The 21,889-nt window shown below is 50.0% G+C and overlaps 1 protein-coding gene across 6 annotated transcripts in view; it reads left to right on the top strand.

The window, feature by feature from the left end:
* Positions 1–19,898, top strand: part of ptpn12 (protein tyrosine phosphatase non-receptor type 12) — an 82,432-nt gene extending 62,534 nt beyond the window's left edge. Inside the window, exons 13-18 of one of the 6 annotated variants that reach the window (XM_071331879.1) lie at positions 4,474–5,381; positions 11,559–11,630; positions 14,787–14,869; positions 15,218–15,254; positions 17,703–17,816; positions 18,048–19,898. In XM_071331879.1, coding sequence (XP_071187980.1) covers positions 4,474–5,381; positions 11,559–11,630; positions 14,787–14,869; positions 15,218–15,254; positions 17,703–17,816; positions 18,048–18,109 — 1,276 coding nt within the window. In that variant the 3' untranslated portion in view covers positions 18,110–19,898. Of the gene's footprint in view, positions 1–4,470; positions 5,382–11,558; positions 11,631–14,786; positions 14,870–15,217; positions 15,255–17,702; positions 17,817–18,047 lie in introns of all 6 variants that reach the window. The other 5 variants (XM_071331880.1, XM_071331878.1, XM_071331882.1 and 2 more) reach the window with 5 other exon arrangements.
* The last annotated feature ends 1,991 nt before the right edge of the window (positions 19,899–21,889 follow it).

Genomic DNA, 21,889 nt, shown 5'->3' with positions numbered 1-21,889 from the left:
GTGTTACCCCCTGTGTTCACTAGGTAACTGGGTTACCCCCTGTGTTCACTAGGTAACTGTGTTACCCCCTGTGTTCACTAGGTAACTGGGTTACCCCCTGTGTTCACTAGGTAACTGTGTTACCCCCTGTGTTCACTAGGTAACTGTGTTACCCCCTGTGTTCACTAGGTAACTGTGTTACCCCCTGTGTTCACTAGGTAACTGTGTTACCCCCTGTGTTCACTAGGTAACTGGGTTACCCCCTGTGTTCACTAGGTAACTGTGTTACCCCCTGTGTTCACTAGGTAACTGGGTTACCCCCTGTGTTCACTAGGTAACTGTGTTACCCCCTGTGTTCACTAGGTAACTGGGTTACCCCCTGTGTTCACTAGGTAACTGTGTTACCCCCTGTGTTCACTAGGTAACTGGGTTACCCCCTGTGTTCACTAGGTAACTGTGTTACCCCCTGTGTTCACTAGGTAACTGTGTTACCCCCTGTGTTCACTAGGTAACTGTGTTACCCCCTGTGTTCACTAGGTAACTGTGTTACCCCCTGTGTTCACTAGGTAACTGTGTTACCCCCTGTGTTCACTAGGTAACTGTGTTACCCCCTGTGTTCACTAGGTAACTGGGTTACCCCCTGTGTTCACTAGGTAACTGGGTTACCCCCTGTGTTCACTAGGTAACTGGGTTACCCCCTGTGTTCACTAGGTAACTGTGTTACCCCCTGTGTTCACTAGGTAACTGTGTTACCCCCTGTGTTCACTAGGTAACTGTGTTACCCCCTGTGTTCACTAGGTAACTGTGTTACCCCCTGTGTTCACTAGGTAACTGTGTTACCCCCTGTGTTCACTAGGTAACTGTGTTACCCCCTGTGTTCACTAGGTAACTGTGTTACCCCCCTGTGTTCACTAGGTAACTGTGTTACCCCCCTGTGTTCACTAGGTAACTGTGTTACCCCCTGTGTTCACTAGGTAACTGTGTTACCCCTGTGTTCACTAGGTAACTGTGTTACCCCTGTGTTCACTAGGTAACTGTGTTACCCCCTGTGTTCACTAGGTAACTGTGTTACCCCCTGTGTTCACTAGGTAACTGTGTTACCCCCTGTGTTCACTAGGTAACTGTGTTACCCCCTGTGTTCACTAGGTAACTGTGTTACCCCCTGTGTTCACTAGGTAACTGTGTTACCCCCTGTGTTCACTAGGTAACTGTGTTACCCCCTGTGTTCACTAGGTAACTGTGTTACCCCCTGTGTTCACTAGGTAACTGTGTTACCCCCTGTGTTCACTAGGTAACTGTGTTACCCCCTGTGTTCACTAGGTAACTGTGTTACCCCCTGTGTTCACTAGGTAACTGTGTTACCCCCTGTGTTCACTAGGTAACTGTGTTACCCCCTGTGTTCACTAGGTAACTGTGTTACCCCCTGTGTTCACTAGGTAACTGTTACCCCCCTGTGTTCACTAGGTAACTGTGTTACCCCCTGTGTTCACTAGGTAACTGTGTTACCCCCTGTGTTCACTAGGTAACTGTGTTACCCCCCTGTGTTCACTAGGTAACTGTGTTACCCCCTGTGTTCACTAGGTAACTGTGTTACCCCCTGTGTTCACTAGGTAACTGGGTTACCCCCTGTGTTCACTAGGTAACTGGGTTACCCCCTGTGTTCACTAGGTAACTGGGTTACCCCCTGTGTTCACTAGGTAACTGGGTTACCCCCTGTGTTCACTAGGTAACTGGGTTACCCCCTGTGTTCACTAGGTAACTGGGTTACCCCCTGTGTTCACTAGGTAACTGGGTTACCCCCTGTGTTCACTAGGTAACTGTGTTACCCCTGTGTTCACTAGGTAACTGTGTTACCCCCTGTGTTCACTAGGTAACTGTGTTACCCCCTGTGTTCACTAGGTAACTGTGTTACCCCCTGTGTTCACTAGGTAACTGTGTTACCCCCTGTGTTCACTAGGTAACTGTGTTACCCCCTGTGTTCACTAGGTAACTGTGTTACCCCCTGTGTTCACTAGGTAACTGTGTTACCCCCTGTGTTCACTAGGTAACTGTGTTACCCCCTGTGTTCACTAGGTAACTGTTACCCCCTGTGTTCACTAGGTAACTGTGTTACCCCCCTGTGTTCACTAGGTAACTGTGTTACCCCCTGTGTTCACTAGGTAACTGTGTTACCCCCTGTGTTCACTAGGTAACTGTGTTACCCCCCTGTGTTCACTAGGTAACTGTGTTACCCCCTGTGTTCACTAGGTAACTGTGTTACCCCCTGTGTTCACTAGGTAACTGTGTTACCCCTGTGTTCACTAGGTAACTGTGTTACCCCCTGTGTTCACTAGGTAACTGTGTTACCCCCCTGTGTTCACTAGGTAACTGTGTTACCCCTGTGTTCACTAGGTAACTGTGTTACCCCTGTGTTCACTAGGTAACTGTGTTACCCCCTGTGTTCACTAGGTAACTGTGTTACCCCCTGTGTTCACTAGGTAACTGTGTTACCCCCTGTGTTCACTAGGTAACTGTGTTACCCCCTGTGTTCACTAGGTAACTGTGTTACCCCCTGTGTTCACTAGGTAACTGTGTTACCCCCTGTGTTCACTAGGTAACTGGGTTACCCCCTGTGTTCACTGGGTAACTGGGTTACCCCCTGTGTTCACTGGGTAACTGGGTTACCCCCTGTGTTCACTGGGTAACTGGGTTACCCCCTGTGTTCACTGGGTAACTGGGTTACCCCCTGTGTTCACTGGGTAACTGGGTTACCCCCTGTGTTCACTGGGTAACTGGGTTACCCCCTGTGTTCACTGGGTAACTGGGTTACCCCCTGTGTTCACTGGGTAACTGGGTTACCCCCTGTGTTCACTGGGTAACTGGGTTACCCCCTGTGTTCACTGGGTAACTGGGTTACCCCCTGTGTTCACTGGGTAACTGGGTTACCCCCTGTGTTCACTGGGTAACTGGGTTACCCCCTGTGTTCACTGGGTAACTGGGTTACCCCCTGTGTTCACTGGGTAACTGGGTTACCCCCTGTGTTCACTGGGTAACTGGGTTACCCCCTGTGTTCACTGGGTAACTGGGTTACCCCCTGTGTTCACTGGGTAACTGGGTTACCCCCTGTGTTCACTGGGTAACTGGGTTACCCCCTGTGTTCACTGGGTAACTGGGTTACCCCCTGTGTTCACTGGGTAACTGGGTTACCCCCTGTGTTCACTGGGTAACTGGGTTACCCCCTGTGTTCACTAGGTAACTGGGTTACCCCCTGTGTTCACTAGGTAACTGGGTTACCCCCTGTGTTCACTAGGTAACTGGGTTACCCCCTGTGTTCACTAGGTAACTGTGTTACCCCCTGTGTTCACTAGGTAACTGTGTTACCCCCTGTGTTCACTAGGTAACTGTGTTACCCCTGTGTTCACTAGGTAACTGGGTTACCCCCCGTGTTCACTGGGTAACTGGGTTACCCCCCGTGTTCACTGGGTAACTGGGTTACCCCCCGTGTTCACTGGGTAACTGGGTTACCCCCCGTGTTCACTAGGTAACTGTTACCCCCCGTGTTCACTAGGTAACTGTTACCCCCCGTGTTCACTAGGTAACTGTTACCCCCCGTGTTCACTGGGTAACTGGGTTACCCCCCGTGTTCACTGGGTAACTGGGTTACCCCCCGTGTTCACTGGGTAACTGGGTTACCCCCCGTGTTCACTGGGTAACTGGGTTACCCCCCGTGTTCACTGGGTAACTGGGTTACCCCCCGTGTTCACTGGGTAACTGGGTTACCCCCCGTGTTCACTGGGTAACTGGGTTACCCCCCGTGTTCACTGGGTAACTGGGTTGCCCCCCGTGTTCACTGGGTAACTGGGTTGCCCCCCGTGTTCACTGGGTAACTGGGTTGCCCCCCGTGTTCACTGGGTAACTGGGTTGCCCCCCGTGTTCACTGGGTAACTGGGTTGCCCCCCGTGTTCACTGGGTAACTGGGTTGCCCCCCGTGTTCACTGGGTAACTGGGTTGCCCCCCGTGTTCACTGGGTAATCTGCTCTTATGTTCTGATGTATTTCAGGTAGATTACTGTGGTAAATCCATGATATTATGTACATTTGGAGAAGTTGGTTTTGATTTAGATACATGTTTTGCCCTGCTATTGTACTGTACATTGAAGTCTGCCATCTAGTGGTAGAATTTTGGCAGAAATATGAAGTTTGAATTGCTATTCGCTGTCTTCATTTCTCTCTCCCATTTTTTCTCTCCCCCCCTCTCACTCCTTGCCCCCCCCCTCTCGCTCCTTCTCTCGCTCCTTCTCCCCCCCCTCTCGCTCATTCTCCCCCCCCCCCCCCTCTTGCTCATTCTCCCCCCCCCCTCTTGCTCAGTTCTCCCCCCCCCCCTCTTGCTCATTCTCCCCCCCCCCCCTTTGCTCATTCTCCCCCCCCCCCTCTTGCTCCCTCTCCCCCCCTCTTGCTCCCTCTCCCCCCCTCTTGCTCCCTCCCTCACTCTCTCTCTCTCTCTCTCTCTCAGCAGTCAGTTGGAAGGGGACGTGAAAGAGGAGATCCTTCAGCCCCCAGAGCCACGCCCGGTTCCTCCCATCCTGACCCCGTCTCCCCCCTCTGCCTTCCCCACCGTCACCAATGTACGGCAGGACAACGACCGCTACCACCCCAAGCCTGTCATCCACGTCCTGGCCTCTGCACAGCAGCAGCAGCCCCAGAAAGCCCAGAAAGCCAAACAGTCCCCGGACCTGAAGGAGAACTATAACAAGACTTCAGACAAGACATGGTTGGACAGTGTCCCCTCAGGAGGCCCCCAGGCCCCCTCTCCCTCCTCCCCAGTGGACGGGGCCGTGCGTCTAGAGAGGAAGCTGAGTATTGAGATACAGAAGGTTCCGTTACAGGAGGGTCCAAAGAGCTTCGATGGTAACAGCAAGCTGCAGAGATCCCTTGCCTTCAAGGCCCGCTCCAACACCTCCAGTTCCTCTCTTTCTGAGGACTCAGGGGCCGACGGGGGGCCCCCCAACATAACGCACCAGGGCGCCTTCGGACCCCTCCCCTCCCGCCCCAACCACCTGCCCCTTAAGGGGGAGAAGGAGGGTCAGGCAGGCTGGATCAGCCCAGAGAAAGCCCCCACACCTCCAGCCCTGGTGGCTGGGTCAGAGAGCACCCCCACCTCCAATCTGACCTCTTCCCAGCCCCTCTCCTCCACCTCCACCCCTGTCAGGACTGCTCTGAGCTTCACCAATCCTCTGCACTCAGACTTCCCTGATGTGAAGGGAGATGGACGAATCACTGGAGGAGGAGGAGGGGAGGGTTCCAGACCTTCATGGTCCTCCAAGGCTACGGCCACGGTTACGGCGGCCCATGGCGAACACCCGCCCAGGAAGGTCTCGACCATGTCCATCGCCGAGCAACGGTCGCCGACGGAAACGGCATCAAGTACGTGGTTACGTTAGGGCTTTTACTACCTAACCTACTTTCCTAACTCTGTTGGGCTGAAGATGGGCTGTGGTACTACTGACTAAACAGACTAGGGACCAGACACAGGGACAGAAGATGGGCTGTGGTACTACTGACTAAACAGACTAGGGACCAGACACAGGGACAGAAGATGGGCTGGGGGTGAGGGTCAGAGCTGGGTTCAAACACGATTTGAAATCATTGCAAATACTTTCTCTGTGCTTGACTGAGCTTGCCTGGAGGCCATGGATCAATTTACGTCTCCAGGAAGACCAAAGCAAACGGTAAAAGCATGTTAAACATTTCAAATAGTATTTGAACCCAGGTGGTTGGGGTCCTATTATAAGGGCTGACTAAGGGTCAGTGGTTGTTGTGGTCAGCTGTAGGGTGGAGCAGCAGCTGACAGGCTGATCTAGGGTCAGTGGTTGTTGTGGTCAGCTGTAGGGTGGAGCAGCAGCTGGCAGGCAGATCTAGGGTCAGTGGTTGTTGTGGTCAGCTGTAGGGTGGAGCAGCAGCTGGCAGGCAGATCTAGGGTCAGTGGTTGTTGTGGTCAGCTGTAGGGTGGAGCAGCAGCTGGCAGGCAGATCTAGGGTCAGTGGTTGTTGTGGTCAGCTGTAGGGTGGAGCAGCAGCTGACAGGCTGATCTAGGGTCAGTGGTTGTTGTGGTCAGCTGTAGGGTGGAGCAGCAGCTGACAGGCTGATCTAGGGTCAGTGGTTGTTGTGGTCAGCTGTAGGGTGGAGCAGCAGCTGGCAGGCAGACTAAGGGTCAGTGGTTGTTGTGGTCAGCTGTAGGGTGGAGCAGCAGCTGACAGGCTGATCTAGGGTCAGTTAGTGGAGAGCTGGAGACTACGTCCGTGGCCAGAGGGCACTGGCAGGCCACACTGTAATGACAGGCTGTCGAAGGCTGTCTAGACACACACACACACACACACACACACAAGGTATGTAGACCACAGATCTGTATAAACACACAGCACTGCAAGGGACAATGGAGAGACTGACCAGTCCAACTGACAGGTTCAGAACACTGGCTTGCAATATAGACTAATTATACACACAGACTTGCTTATGGACTGCTTATGTGGAGAATTAACATTTTAATTATGTATAAAACAGATAGTGTTTGGATACATCGAATATATTGTTATAAAACTTGTTAAACCAGGGAACTAAAATGATCATGTCTTGTAACCCCTCCCCCCAAAAAGTGTCAATAAACTGAATTATTTCTGTATTTTGTCTTCCAACTCTGACCTGCTATAGTCACTCATTTTCTGAAGTACGGTAAATGCGTAATCTGCCATTTTACCATGGCAACCCAGTCCTAGTCTACTGTAGAATGAGGACAAGACACACACACACACACACACACACACACACACACACACACACACACACACACACACATAATGGTGTCTCCCTGGAGGCTAATAAACTGACCACGATAGTGTCACACCACACTGCCCATGTTATTAGATGGTGTCTAGTTCCATAGTTCAGCTGCTCTAGCAGACCTTAGGGTTTAGGCTGCAGACCTTAGGGTTTAGGCTGCGGACCTTAGGGTTTAGGCTGCGGACCTTAGGGTTTAGGCTGCGGACCTTAGGGTTTAGGCTGCGGACCTTAGGGTTTAGGCTGCGGACCTTGGGGTTTAGGCTGCGGACCTTGGGGTTTAGGCTGCGGACCTTGGGGTTTAGGCTGCGGACCTTAGGGTTTAGGCTGCGGACCTTGGGGTTTAGGCTGCGGACCTTGGGGTTTAGGCTGCAGACCTTGGGGTTTAGGCTGCGGACCTTGGGGTTTAGGCTGCGGACTCAAGGCTATAGTTGGAGTTACCATAGTATTCTGTGACAGTGAAGGGACAGAACAGGATGGTACAGGATGCCGAGTGGGGCTATGTAAAGATGGGGGGGGTTATGTTGAGGGGTAATGGTAAGTCTTACGTGGGGTTATGTTGAGAGGTAATGTAACTCGTAGGTGGGGTAATGTAAGACAGTCTGTTATTGGATGATTTGTTGACTATGTGAAATGTTCTGATGGTGAGATGAGTAAACATCTGATCATGTGTGACTGCGGACTCTGCTGTTCATGTCTCTGAGCTCATGGCATGTGGTGCTTTCTGACCAGCCGTGCTTGGCGGGGGAGGTGTGTCTGCCTGCATGTCACCCCATTGGATGTGGGCCATTAGCGGTGCTCTGTGGGCCGAAGCATGGATTAATCTTACATCTGTCTGTGGTGCAAACAGGGCTAATGTGTTCTGCTGGCCCCCGGCTGCCCCACGACTGAGCTGGTTTACAATGTAGGTTATAGCCCAAATGGCTCCCTATATAGTGCACTACCTTTGACAAAAGGGTGCCATTTGGGACATAGACTGTAATGTACCAGGCTGTTTCTGCTTTCCCCAAGGAGAGATGTTGCTAGGCCTCAACAGGGTGTTTCAGACAGGAGAGATGTTGCTAGGCCTCAACAGGGTGTTTCAGACAGGAGAGATGTTGCTAGGCCTCAACAGGGTGTTTCAGACAGGAGAGATGTTGCTAGGCCTCAACAGGGTGTTTCAGACAGGAGAGATGTTGCTAGGCCTCAACAGGGTGTTTCAGACAGGAGAGATGTTGCTAGGCCTCAACAGGGTGTTTCAGACAGGAGAGATGTTGCTAGGCCTCAACAGGGTGTTTCAGACAGGAGAGATGTTGCTAGGCCTCAACAGGGTGTTTCAGACAGGAGAGATGTTGCTAGGCCTCAACAGGGTGTTTCAGACAGGAGAGATGTTGCTAGGCCTCAACAGGGTGTTTCAGACAGGAGAGATGTTGCTAGGCCTCAACAGGGTGTTTCAGACAGGAGAGATGTTGCTAGGCCTCAACAGGGTGTTTCAGACAGGAGAGATGTTGCTAGGCCTCAACAGGGTGTTTCAGACAGGAGAGATGTTGCTAGGCCTCAACAGGGTGTTTCAGACAGGAGAGATGTTGCTAGGCCTCAACAGGGTGTTTCAGACAGGAGAGATGTTGCTAGGCCTCGACAGGGTGTTTCAGACAGGAGAGATGTTGCTAGGCCTCGACAGGGTGTTTCAGACAGGAGAGATGTTGCTAGGCCTCGACAGGGTGTTTCAGACAGGAGAGATGTTGCTAGGCCTCGACATGGTGTTTCAGACAGGAGAGATGTTGCTAGGCCTCAACAGGGTGTTTCAGACAGGAGAGATGTTGCTAGGCCTCAACAGGGTGTTTCAGACAGGAGAGATGTTGCTAGGCCTCAACAGGGTGTTTCAGACAGGAGAGATGTTGCTAGGCCTCAACAGGGTGTTTCAGACAGGAGATAGGTTGCTAGGCCTCAACAGGGTGTTTCAGACAGGAGATAGGTTGCTAGGCCTCAACAGGGTGTTTCAGACAGGAGAGATGTTGCTAGGCCTCAACAGGATGTTTCAGACAGGAGAGGAGACTAGACACGCTAGAATAGCCATTTGAGCATCCGTGCATAATCGCAGACTTCTAGACAGGAAATAAAGTGGGCTATGGATGCACAAATGGCTCTGCTAGCAGGCGAGTGGTGTGGATAACCTGAAGCTAAGCACAATCGACTACAGCTCAATAATGTGTTTTCACAATGAACAATGTCTCCTGGAACCTTTTTCTGCTTCTGTTTCCCTCCGTGCCGTTGTCAGACAGAGTAGTGTTAGGCTGGGTGTGAGTGAGGAAGCAGACAGTAGTGTTAGGCTGGGTGTGAGTGAGGAAGCAGACAGTAGTGTTAGGCTGGGTGTGAGTGAGGAAGCAGACAGAGTAGTGTTAGGCTGGGTGTGAGTGAGGAAGCAGACAGAGTAGTGTTAGGCTGGGTGTGAGTGAGGAAGCAGACAGTAGTGTTAGGCTGGGTGTGAGTGAGGAAGCAGACAGAGTAGTGTTAAGCTGGGTGTGAGTGAGGAAGCAGACAGAGTAGTGTTAGGCTGGGTGTGAGTGAGGAAGCAGACAGAGTAGTGTTAGGCTGGGTGTGAGTGAGGAAGCAGACAGTAGTGTTAGGCTGGGTGTGAGTGAGGAAGCAGACAGAGTAGTGTTAGGCTGGGTGTGAGTGAGGAAGCAGACAGAGTAGTGTTAGGCTGGGTGTGAGTGAGGAAGCAGACAGTAGTGTTAGGCTGGGTGTGAGTGAGGAAGCAGACAGAGTAGTGTTAGGCTGGGTGTGAGTGAGGAAGCAGACAGAGTCGTGTTAGGCTGGGTGTGAGTGAGGAAGCAGACAGAGTAGTGTTAGGCTGGGTGTGAGTGAGGAAGCAGACAGAGTAGTGTTAGGCTGGGTGTGAGTGAGGAAGCAGACAGTAGTGTTAGGCTGGGTGTGAGTGAGGAAGCAGACAGAGTAGTGTTAGGCTGGGTGTGAGTGAGGAAGCAGACAGTCTGGCAGGATAGTTGATGTGGAAAGACTCCTCAGTAGAGATGGAAGGATGGAGCTAGTGGTGAAGGATGGAGATAGTGGGGAGGGATGGAGATAGTGGGGAGGGATGGAGATAGTGGGGAGGGATGGAGATAGTGGGGAGGGATGGAGATAGTGGGGGAGGGATGGAGATAGTGGGGGAGGGGATGGATGGAGGGGATGGAGAGGAGAGTGCTGTGAGCATGTGAGAGGTCAGGCTTGGGTGAGCTGAGGCAGACTGAGCAGGCAACGTGTGTGTGTGTCTGTGTGTGTGTCTGTGTCTGTGTGTGTGTGTCTGTGTGTGTGTCTGCCTGCGTGAGACTAGAGCTGACTAGTGGTCAAGCACCAGGAGATGTTTCAGGGGGTCCTGGAAAGGGATTGGTGGGTGGCTGGGGGTCCTTGAAAGGGGATTGGTGGGTGGCTGGGGTCCTGGAAAGGGGATTGGTGGGTGGCTGGGATGGATTTGTGTGGGTGGGGGGGGACAGTGCATGCGTACCAACCAACCGTGTGCACGGGTGTAAAGCCTCCTATTTTGCTACGCTATGCACAATGTCCTGACAATCACTTAACTGCCCAGAGATGGGATTTTGATCAAAGGCAGCTGATGGGAATCGAGCGATATCCTAATCATGATCTCAAAATCACCTGATCTCTGATTGTATGATCTCTTCGCTTGTGATTGAAACAGCTGTGATTTGATGGGAATGATTGAATGGTTTGGTGTTGATTTTGGCTGTGCTTGGCTTTGTGTTGTCTTGGGGTGTTCTGGCTCTGAGTCTGGGAGGATGTATTCTGAGCTTCTCTCTGGCTGCATCTGAAATGGTACCTTTGTCTTTACACTGCACTACTTCACCTAGGGCTCTGGCTAAAAGTAGTGCACTACTTCACCTAGGGCTCTGTCTAAAAGTAGTGCACTACTTCACCTAGGGCTCTGGGTAAAAGTAGTGCACTACTTCACCTAGGGCTCTGGCTAAAAGTAGTGCACTACTTCACCTAGGGCTCTGGCTAAAAGTAGTGCACTACTTCACCTAGGGCTCTGGCTAAAAGTAGTGCACTACTTCACCTAGGGCTCTGGCTAAAAGTGGTGCACTACTTCACATAGGGCTCTGGCTAAAAGTGGTGCACTACTTCACCTAGGGCTCTGGCTAAAAGTAGTGCACTACTTAACCTAGGGCTCTGGCTAAAAGTGGTGCACTACTTCACCTAGGGCTCTGGCTAAAAGTGGTGCACTACTTCACCTAGGGCTCTGGCTAAAAGTGGTGCACTACTTCACCTAGGGCTCTGGCTAAAAGTGGTGCACTACTTCACCTAGGGCTCTGGCTAAAAGTAGTGCACTACTTCACCTAGGGCTCTGGCTAAAAGTGGTGCACTACTTCATCTAGGGCTCTGGCTAAAAGTGGTGCACTACTTCACCTAGGGCTCTGGCTAAAAGTGGTGCACTACTTCACCTAGGGCTCTGGCTAAAAGTAGTGCACTACTTCACCTAGGGCTCTGGCTAAAAGTAGTGCACTACTTCACCTAGGGCTCTGGCTAAAAGTAGTGCACTACTTCACCTAGGGCTCTGGCTAAAAGTAGTGCACTACTTCACCTAGGGCTCTGGCTAAAAGTAGTGCACTACTTCACCTAGGGCTCTGGCTAAAAGTAGTGCACTTAATCATTAGGAATATGGCACCATTTCAGATGTACCTGTTTCTCGCTGTCGTTTGATTGTTGATTGGCCGTCGATTTGACCTTTGACCCCTGGTAGTAACCCCTGCTGTACTCTGACCTCTGACCCAGACAGTGACCAGAGTGAAGATTCCCCTCCCCCTCTACCTGAGAGAACCCCAGAGTCCTTCATTTTGGCCACAGGTGTGTTTTAACGGTCCGAGGGATCATCTTGGTCTCATACATCAGGAATGGTGAGATGTAGTAAGATGTCTGGCATCATGAGACTACAGACAAGGGAGGGTCTACAATTTCCAACATCCCGAAGAGCCACAGTGTTGCAGGCTTTTGTTCCAGCCCAACTGTAAGTTAACACATCTGATTAAAATGATCAACTAATCATAGTCTCCTATTTAAATTGTGAAAAGGGGAATGGAGTGTTTTAGACCTGGGCTGGAACAAAAACCTGCACCTTTGGGCATTCTTCAGCCCTCCAGGACTGGCTCCACCCCTTGGTCTGCCTGCTGTCTTCTGCTGCAGTGTGGTGGCTTGACACAAGAGGGCGCCAGAAACAACTCTGCAGACCCTGAACATGGATGTGTTTGCCTTCTCAATCAGTCATCTCAGCTTCAGAACTCTTCCAGATGACTTTTCATATGACTGTTGTTGAGAGAGCACGGAAATGAAATGAGGGGCTTTTTAATGAAGTCATCTCTGATTCTCTGCCGTATATATCCAGTCTGTAGATGTAAGCCAGACACCACCATACAAAAGGGGGAGCTCCCGAGTGGCTCAGTGGTCTAAGGCACTGCATCTCAGTGCTAGAGGCGTCACTACAGACCCTGGTTCAGGCTGTATCACAACCGGCCGTGATTGGGAGTCCCAGCGTTAGGGTTTGGCCGGGGTAGGCCGTCATTGTAAATAAGAATTTGTTCTTAATGGACTTGCCTAGTTAAATAAAAATAAATAAGCCTTGAGGTGCCCAAAACTGCCGAGACCAACTCCTTAGTGTTCCAATATCAGACCAACTCCTTAGTGTTCCAACATCAGACCAACTCCTTAGTGTTCCGACATCAGACCAACTCCTTAGTGTTCCGACATCAGACCAACTCCTTAGTGTTCTGACATCAGACCAACTCCTTAGTGTTCCGACATCAGACCAACTCCTTAGTGTTCCGACATCAGACCAACTCCTTAGTGTTCCGACATCAGACCACTCAACTTCTATTAGGGACGTACATAGGGCCAGGAGGTTTTCATCACCATGTGACCAGACCAGGAAGTACTTCAGGCCCCAGGTATAGTCTACAAGTCTAGGGCCCTGAGTTTTTACAGATCAGCTCAGATGGTCTGAAAAACTCCTGATCTCCCGAGCAGCAGTACCTGACTGACATTGATACTGTGGTGATATCATTAGGCCCAAGGGCAGAAGTTGCAGGACAGCCAGATAATTAATTCTAGAGATCATTATAAGCAGAGTCCAACTGGGTCCAGCTCTGAGGGTTAATGGTTGTGGACGTTTCCCCAACTAGAACTTTTCATCATAGCCTCCAGATAGCTGCGTTATTGATACCACAGGCAGCATCGCTACTGACTGGTTCTCAATGCAAGTTTGTTTTTGTTTGTTTACACAGATGATAATGTATAGTGTATAGGCAAATATTATAATGTATATGATAATGTATAGTGTATATGTATAGGCAAATATTGCCACTTCCAAATTAGCATCTGAGTTGGTTAATGAAGGAGCTTTTTGTGCCAGCAGGGCTATGTCAAATAACCAGAGTCCCACCCCTCGCTGTCCTCTAATGGCTCCTCTCAAACCAGAGTCCCACCCCTCGCTGTCCTCTAATGGCTCCTCTCAAACCAGAGTCCCACCCCTCGCTGTCCTCTAATGGCTCCTCTCAAACCAGAGTCCCACCCCTCACTGTCCTCTAATGGCTCCTCTCAAACCAGAGTCCCACCCCTCGCTGTCCTCTAATGGCTCCTCTCAAACCAGAGTCCCACCCCTCGCTGTCCTCTAATGGCTCCTCTCAAACCAGAGTCCCACCCCTCGCTGTCCTCTAATGGCTCCTCTCAAACCAGAGTCCCACCCCTCGCTGTCCTCTAATGGCTCCTCTCAAACCAGAGTCCCACCCCTCGCTGTCCTCTAATGGCTCCTCTCAAACCAGAGTCCCACCCCTCGCTGTCCTCTAATGGCTCCTCTCAAACCAGAGTCCCACCCCTCAAACCAGAGTCCCACCCCTCAAACCAGAGTCCCACCCCTCAAACCAGAGTCCCACCCCTCACTGTCCTCTAATGGCTCCTCTAATGGCTTCTCTCGAACCAGAGTCCCACCCCTCGCTGTCCTCTAATGGCTTCTCTCGAACCAGAGTCCCACCCCTCGCTGTCCTCTAATGGCTCCTCTCGAACCAGAGTCCCACCCCTCGCTGTCCTCTAATGGCTCCTCTCGAACCAGAGTCCCACCCCTCGCTGTCCTCTAATGGCTCCTCTCAAACCAGAGTCCCGCCCCTCGCTGTCCTCTAATGGCTCCTCTCAAACCAGAGTCCCGCCCCTCGCTGTCCTCTAATATGAACCCCTGGCCTGCAGGGCAGCCTCAGCCCTGTGCTGCTGTGAAGGGAGGGCAGCCTCAGCCCTGTGCTGCTGTGAAGGGAGGGAGGGCAGCCTCAGCCCTGTGCTGCTGTGAAGGGAGGGAGGGCAGCCTCAGCCCTGTGCTGCTGTGAAGGGAGGGAGGGTGAATGGGTGCAGCGAGATGGGATGGAGGGCAGAGTTAGCGTTCTCTGGAATTAACATGCTCTCATTAGATTGTGTGTGTTTATGTATTGATGTGTGTTCGTGACATTTATCAAATGACAAATTATTTGTCACCTGGACAGGGTACAGTGAAATTCTTCAGCTCCAAACTCCCAACATGCAGGTCAAAGAAGTTAATAAAACAACAATAATACTAATATTAAGTAAAATACTAGAATATAATAAGATCACAAGACCGCATATATATACGTTTACAACTAGTGTTACGTTTACAACTAGTTTTAAACACATAATGAAGACAGGAAGGGTCAACCATTAGAGCTGAGGAGACAGATGGGGGTTGATCGACGCAACAGTCGTAATTGGTGCTTAAATGACGTCCAGCATGTAAGAACCGTTACAATGGAATGAATGAGGAAGTCAGTGGTACATAAAGAGGGTTGAAAAGGGACGTCTCGTGGCCAGACGTGCTCTTGTGTCTGCAGCCTAGAAGCCTGGCACTTGAGGCTACCAAATATATAGAGCTATGGTGTCTCTCTATGGAAGTCTCTCTCTTGTCTTTTACTTTCTCTCCCTCTTTCTCTCTCTCTCTCCGTCCATCTCCAGACCCATCAGAGTTGAAGGCACCAGGACCATCAGACTGGAGTATCTCAGAAGACCAGTCAGGAAAAGGAGCAGGTTTTCCTCAGGTGAAGACCATCATCACCAGCTTTATAGAAACAACCTCTAGACTTCTGTTCTCCAGTCCTGCTTCTGGGGACACACGGGGTGTGCAGGGTTTTGTTCCATCCCAGTACTAGCAGACCTGATTCAACTCATGACGGGCTTGATGATGCGTTGATTGAGGTGTGTTAGTACTGGGCAGGAACAACTGCTTTAGGCTACTTTATTTGTTCCGTTGAGATGCACCCTCCTCCATCTCTCTTCATCATCACCTCTTCTTCAGCCCTGTTATTAATCTGTGTCCTCCGTCTCTCTTCATCATCACCTCTTCTTCAGCCCTGTTATTAATCTGTGTCCTCCATCTCTTTCCACAGGAGCAGAGGAGTACACAGGCACAGATAGCAGAGAGAGGTAGGTGGCTCATCTCTTCAGTATTTAGGCTAAATGATTGGCTGCCTCTGATGGCATGAGGGGGGGGGGGGTCTCATTGCCCAACATAAGCCCTAATTGCATCCCAAATGGCACCCTATTCCCTATATAGTGCATGGGCCCTGGTCCAAAGTAGTGCACTATGAAGGGGATAGAGTGCCATTTGGGCCTCAGGCAGTCTCAGATGTGGTTTTGTCCCTCCCTCTCAGATGGGTGATTAGGAGAGAGCAGGGGTTTGGCTGTAAAACATCACTCTGTTCTGCTGTTTGATGTTCAGATGGGTGATTAGAAGAGAGCAGGGGTTTGGCTGTAAAACATCACTCTGTTCTGCTGTTTGATGTTCAGATGGGTGATTAGGAGAGAGCAGGGGTTTGGCTGTAAAACATCACTCTGTTCTGCTGTTTGATGTTCAGATGGGTGATTAGGAGAGAGCAGGGGTTTGGCTGTAAAACATCACTCTGTTCTGCTGTTTGATGTTCAGATGGGTGATTAGGAGAGAGCAGGGGTTTGGCTGTAAAACATCACTCTGTTCTGCTGTTTGATGTTCAGATGGGTGATTAGGAGAGAGCAGGGGTTTGGCTGTAAAACATCACTCTGTTCTGCTGTTTGATGTTCAGATGGGTGATTAGGAGAGAGCAGGGGTTTGGCTGTAAAACATCACTCTGTTCTGCTGTTTGATGTTCAGATGGGTGATTAGGAGAGAGCAGGGGTTTGGCTGTAAAACATCACTCTGTTCTGCTGTTTGATGTTCAGATGGGTGATTAGGAGAGAGCAGGGGTTTGGCTGTAAAACATCACTCTGTTCTGCTGTTTGATGTTCAGATGGGTGATTAGGAGAGAGCAGGGGTTTGGCTGTAAAACATCACTCTGTTCTGCTGTTTGATGTTCAGATGGGTGATTAGGAGAGAGCAGGGGTTTGGCTGTAAAACATCACTCTGTTCTGCTGTTTGATGTTCAGATGGGTGATTAGGAGAGAGCAGGGGTTTGGCTGTAAAACATCACTCTGTTCTGCTGTTTGATGTTCAGATGGGTGATTAGGAGAGAGCAGGGGTTTGGCTGTAAAACATCACTCTGTTCTGCACAGATCTCCATGAAAATTAATCATTGATGTCGTTAAAGGATCTAAAAGGTCTGGTCTGGAGTTCTGTCTGTCTGTCTGGTCTGGAGTTCTGTCTGTCTGTCTGGTCTGGAAGGAGTTCTGTCTGTCTGGTCTGGAAGGAGGTCTGTCTGGTCTGGAGGTCTGTCTGTCTGTCTGGTCTGGAAGGAGGTCTGTCTGAAAGGAGTTCTATCTGTCTGTCTGGTCTGGAGTTCTGTCTGTCTATCTGTATCTCTGTCTGGTCTGGAAGGAGGTCTATCTGGTCTGGAAGGAGGTCTGTCTGTCTGGTCTGGAAGGAGTTCTGGCTGTCTGGTCTGGAGTTCTGTCTGTCTATCTGTATCTCTGTCTGGTCTGGAAGGAGGTCTGTCTGTCTGGCTGGTCTGGAAGGAGGTCTGTCTGGTCTGGAGGTCTGTGTCTGGTCTGGAAGGAGGTCTGTCGGTCTGTCTGTCTGTCTGTCTGGTCTGGAAGGAGGTCTGGTCTGGAGTTGGGAGCAGAGAGGCAGTCTGTCTGTGTAACCTAATTACCAATGTAGTATTTATCTGACACTTCTCCAAGCTTATCTTTTAACCTGCTTGGTTTTATTATGTTTCCTAGTTAGTCTGCTGGAGGCATTCACTGTTCCACAAATGACCCTGCAATGATAAGACTGTAGGCTTTTATTAAAGGAACAGCTGTGTGTGTGTGTGCTACGGTGTGCGTTACTGCGTGACAGGGAAGCCTGACACTGTGTGTGTGTGTGCGCTACGGTGTGTGTGTGTGTGTGTGTGTGCTACGGTGTGTGTTGCTGTGTGACAGGGAAGCCTGACACTGTGTGTGTGTGTGCTACGGTGTGTGTTGCTGTGTGACAGGGAAGCCTGACACTGTGTGTGTGTGTGCTACGGTGTGTGTTACTGCGTGACAGGGAAGCCTGACACTGTGTGTGCTACGGTGTGTGTTACTGCGTGACAGGGAAGCCTGACACTGTGTGTGTGTGTGTGTGTGCTACGGTGTGTGTTGCTGCGTGACAGGGAAGCCTGACACTGTGTGTGTGTGTGTGTGCTACGGTGTGTGTTGCTGCGTGACAGGGAAGCCTGACACTGTGTGTGTGTGTGTGTGTGTGTGTGTGTGCTACGGTGTGTGTTGCTGCGTGACAGGGAAACCTGACACTGTGTGTGTGTGTGCTACGGTGTGTGTTGCTGCGTGACAGGGAAGCCTGACACTGTGTGTGTGTGTGCTACGGTGTGTGTTGCTGCGTGACAGGGAAGCCTGACACTGTGTGTGTGTGTGTGTGCTACGGTGTGTGTTTCTGCGTGACAGGGAAACCTGACACTGTGTGTGTGTGTGTGTTTGTCCCAGAACCGTCAGGAGAGAGGAGTAAGAAGATTTCAGATGCAGCAGGAGTGGAAACATCCCCTGCCAACACCACAGTAGCAGACAGCACAGCAGAGAGCAAGGCTTCCTCAGAGATGGGTGAGAGGAGGAGGAGGAGGAGGAGGGAAAGTGATAGTAAATATGGTCATGTTGTGTCTATAGTTGTTTACTATAACTAGGGCCCTGAGTTGTTCCTGACCAGGAAAACTCTGATTTCTAGTCATAACATATAACCACAACTAAGAACCAGAATTTTTCCTGGTCAGGTGACGTGGCCTGAAAAACTCCCAAACGCTTTAATCATATCCCTGTTCTTCTCTTGTCTTCCAGGATACAGTAACCGCTGCACACAACCCAAAGGCCCCAGGGAACCCCCTACACAGTGGACATGATCATGGCTTCTACCTACAGCCCCCTTCACTGCCCTCCTCCACCCTCCAAATCCTCCTTGATCCTCACCTTGTCTCGTACAAGGGCCACTGTGTGTGAAGGAGATGACTGGGTGCTGTCCCATCCTTGGACACTGCCACCCTAACTAATAGGGCAGATGTGAAATGGCACCCTATTCCCTATATAGTGCTCTGTATATTTGACCAGAGTCTTGTACATGTAGGTAACAGGGTGCCATTTGAGACAAAGCCTAAAACACAATCTGCAAAGCAATTTAGATAATCTACCCAGGATGCAACGGTACACCTTTCTGCTGTACTTGTGCCAGTTGCCAGGGGATCTCTGTGTGCTGGTGCTATTATGTGTTTCCCAAATGGAACTCCATTCCCTATATAGTGCACTACTTTTTACCAGGGACCATAGGGCTCTGGTCAAAAGTAGTGCACTACTTAGGGAATAGTGTGTCAATCTTATCTCCTTCTCTGCTGGGACCATACAAACCTGCCTTATTCCCTTTGGGGGCAAATCCTAACTTCCACTTCAGTTGAATTTTCACTTAGTCACGAGGATGTGAATGGGAGAGAATTTGTCTTAAGTGCAAGTTAGGATTTGACTCTTAGTCCGAAACAATCCATCACATTGGATCCTGATTCAGCTTTTTGTTTCGTTTTCTATTCCAGAAAAATACTTGACTTTCTTATCTTCTGTACTTTCAGGCTTGTATTATGACATTACAGGAGACATGTATCACCTAGGGACAGAGGACTACTGTTATATTATTTAGTTTCATTTTCTTTGCTAACTTCTCGATAGCTATATATGCATTGTTTTATAAATGTACAGGGCAACTAGGTATATAATATTTAATGTGCTATCTCTAAATATTCTTATTAACAGAAGATGTAACAAGTCTGTCCGTGACACCCCTCCCTCTCCCCAATGTTCCTCCAACTGTAAATTATTTGCCCTCTTGTTCTAGCAAATATTGCAGGGTTTTGTTGTAATGACGTTTAAAGGTTTTGGATCAGCTGGACCTGGCATAGAGCCGTCCTCTTGCTGAGATGACAAACGGGCTCAAGATTGTGTCATAATAATGCTCTTTTTGTAAATTCTATTCTAAAGGATATTTTTGTATATGCCGTTATTCCTCTCTTCAGTTTCTGCCCTACTACACCAGGGATAGTCCACTCCAGTCCGGGAGGACTTCAAGACTCCTGGATTTCTTTCTCTCTCGCTCCTTCTAATCAAACTAATTAAAACCTGACATCACCAGATGATTAGACTCTCTGGCCAATCAGAGACATGATTCAATCAATTAATTAAACCAGGAGTACTTTGGTGTTCCAGGCCTGGAGTTGAATTCCCTTGGACCCTAACTGCTACCACTAGGATTTGTTTTGGAGCCTGCCTGTGCCTTTTGGAGATTGCTGCGCCCCCCCCCTTCTCCCATCATCCTCAGCAGCAGCTGCAGCACGTGTAGCGACGTGCTCAGCCGTGTTGGTTGGTCCACTCCTCTTGGAAACGGCTTGCATCCAAAATGGCACCCTATTCCCTATATAGTCCACTACTTTTGACCAGACCAGACTCGGGTCAAAAGTAGTGCACTATGTAGGGAATAGGGCCCTATGGGGTCTCTGGTCAAAAGTAGTGCACTATGTAGGGAACGTGGTGCCATTTTGGGACACAGGCCTCTCTCAGAAACACACCTCCTCCTCCCACACAACACAGACCTGTTTGTATGTTGCAGAAATCAATGGACCCGTCAGTAAAGACTAAAGACATCAAGTAGAACATGCTTCCTTGTTTTCCTACACTGTTTTTAAAGAGTCTCTAGAGGGGCTGGGGGAGTAGCGCTGGGGCTTCCTGTGTGTGTGGGTGGGGATTCTCTCTCTCTCTGTGGGTGGGTGGGGGTGTGTGTGGGTGGGGATTCTCTCTCTCTGTGGGTGGGTGGGTGTGTGTGTGTGGGTGGGGATTCTCTCTGTGGGGGTGTGTGTGTGTGTGGGGGGGGGGGGATTCTCTGTGTGTGTGTGGGGGATCATGCTGTAGGTGTTCAGAGGGATGAGTACATTGCACTATCTTGGGACTTGGCAGGAAGTGAGCTCAGCGGGAGTTCTCCATCAACCTGGGGTTTTCCACACACGGTTCCATATAAGGTCCACTTAGACCTGGGTTTTATCCTTCATCTGTTCTAATGTGACACATTTTCTCCCTGTAGGTTGGCACATATGATGCATGTCACACACTTTAACTGGGAGGGTTGTAGTATGTGTTGAAATGAGTTCCCACACACCTGGGGGGTTTCCTCCGCATGTGTTTGACACAATGTGACACATTTCCTCCCTGTGACTGCCGGTGGGGGGGTTATTGATGAGGCTCGTCACACCGGCACTTCTATCGGGGGCAGGTTTCTGGGATGTATTGGGCTCACGTGCTCCAATAACATTACGTTGCTTACACGGTCCAAATCCGAAGCTACTGGTCCCATTGAGGAAGCTCGGTTTAATGAATAAAGATATACAACTTGAATGAATTGTGTACTGGCCAGCACTCTTCTTCGCTTTTTATCTGGCTCAGGTCCTGGACTAGTCTCTCAGATAATTATTGAGAAAGCGGAGCTGTGCAAACACACTTTAAAAGGCATCGATGTATTAATTAGTGTGCCTAGTAGTAGTGGTGCACCCTTCAAAATGATCTGGTGAGAATAACTTAGTTGGGAAGTGCTTTGTGGCTTAATGACACAGACACACACGGTGTACAGTATCTTTAGCTAGTTAGCTACATAGCTAATCAAAATATCAGTTTGCATGTATTGATTAACCTCAGCTTGAATACCACCGTATAGCTAGCTATATGCTGTAGCCTAGGTTTGTTCCAATACACGTCTTATGGCTGGCAGTGGTAGCATGGTCCAAGCAGCTGTGTTGTATGTAGCCTAGGTTTGTTCCATTACACTTCTTATGGCTGGCAGTGGTAGCATGGTCCAAGCAGCTGTGTTGTATGTAGCCTAGGTTTGTTCCAATACACGTCTTATGGCTGGCAGTGGTAGCATGGTCCAAGCAGCTGTGTTGTAGTTAGCCTAGGTTTGTTCCATTACACTTCTTATGGCTGGCAGTGGTAGCATGGTCCAAGCAGCTGTGTTGTATGTAGCCTAGGTTTGTTCCAATACACGTCTTATGGCTGGCAGTGGTAGCATGGTCCAAGCAGCTGGGTTGTATGTAGCCTAGGTTTGTTCCATTACACTTCTTATGACTGGCAGTGGTAGCATGGTCCAAGCAGCTGGGTTGTATGTAGCCTAGGTTTGTTCCATTACACTTCTTATGACTGGCAGTGGTAGCATGGTCCAAGCAGCTGGGTTGTATGTAGCCTAGGTTTGTTCCATTACACGTCTTATGGCTGGCAGTGGTAGCATGGTCCAAGCAGCTGTGTTGTATGTAGCCTAGGTTTGTTCCATTACACGTCTTATGGCTGGCAGTGGTAGCATGGTCCAAGCAGCTGTGTTGTATGTAGCCTAGGTTTGTTCCATTACACGTCTTATGGCTGGCAGTGGTAGCATGGTCCAAGCAGCTGGGTTGTATGTAGCCTATGTTTGTTCCATTACACGTCTTATGGCTGGCAGTGGTAGCATGGTCCAAGCAGCTGTGTTGTATGTAGCCTATGTTGTTCATGGTGTGCCAACTCCTCCCTACTGCTTGGGAAATGAAGATGGATTCATATTTAACGCCAGAGTAGTTTTTCTGTTTCCAAAGAAGAGACGGATGTTGCAGACATGACTGTCCGTAACA

The sequence above is a fragment of the Salvelinus alpinus genome, chromosome 11 (assembly GCF_045679555.1).
Source record: "Salvelinus alpinus chromosome 11, SLU_Salpinus.1, whole genome shotgun sequence".
NCBI classification, from domain to species: domain Eukaryota; kingdom Metazoa; phylum Chordata; class Actinopteri; order Salmoniformes; family Salmonidae; genus Salvelinus; species Salvelinus alpinus.
This window is presented reverse-complemented; position numbering and strand designations above follow the sequence as displayed.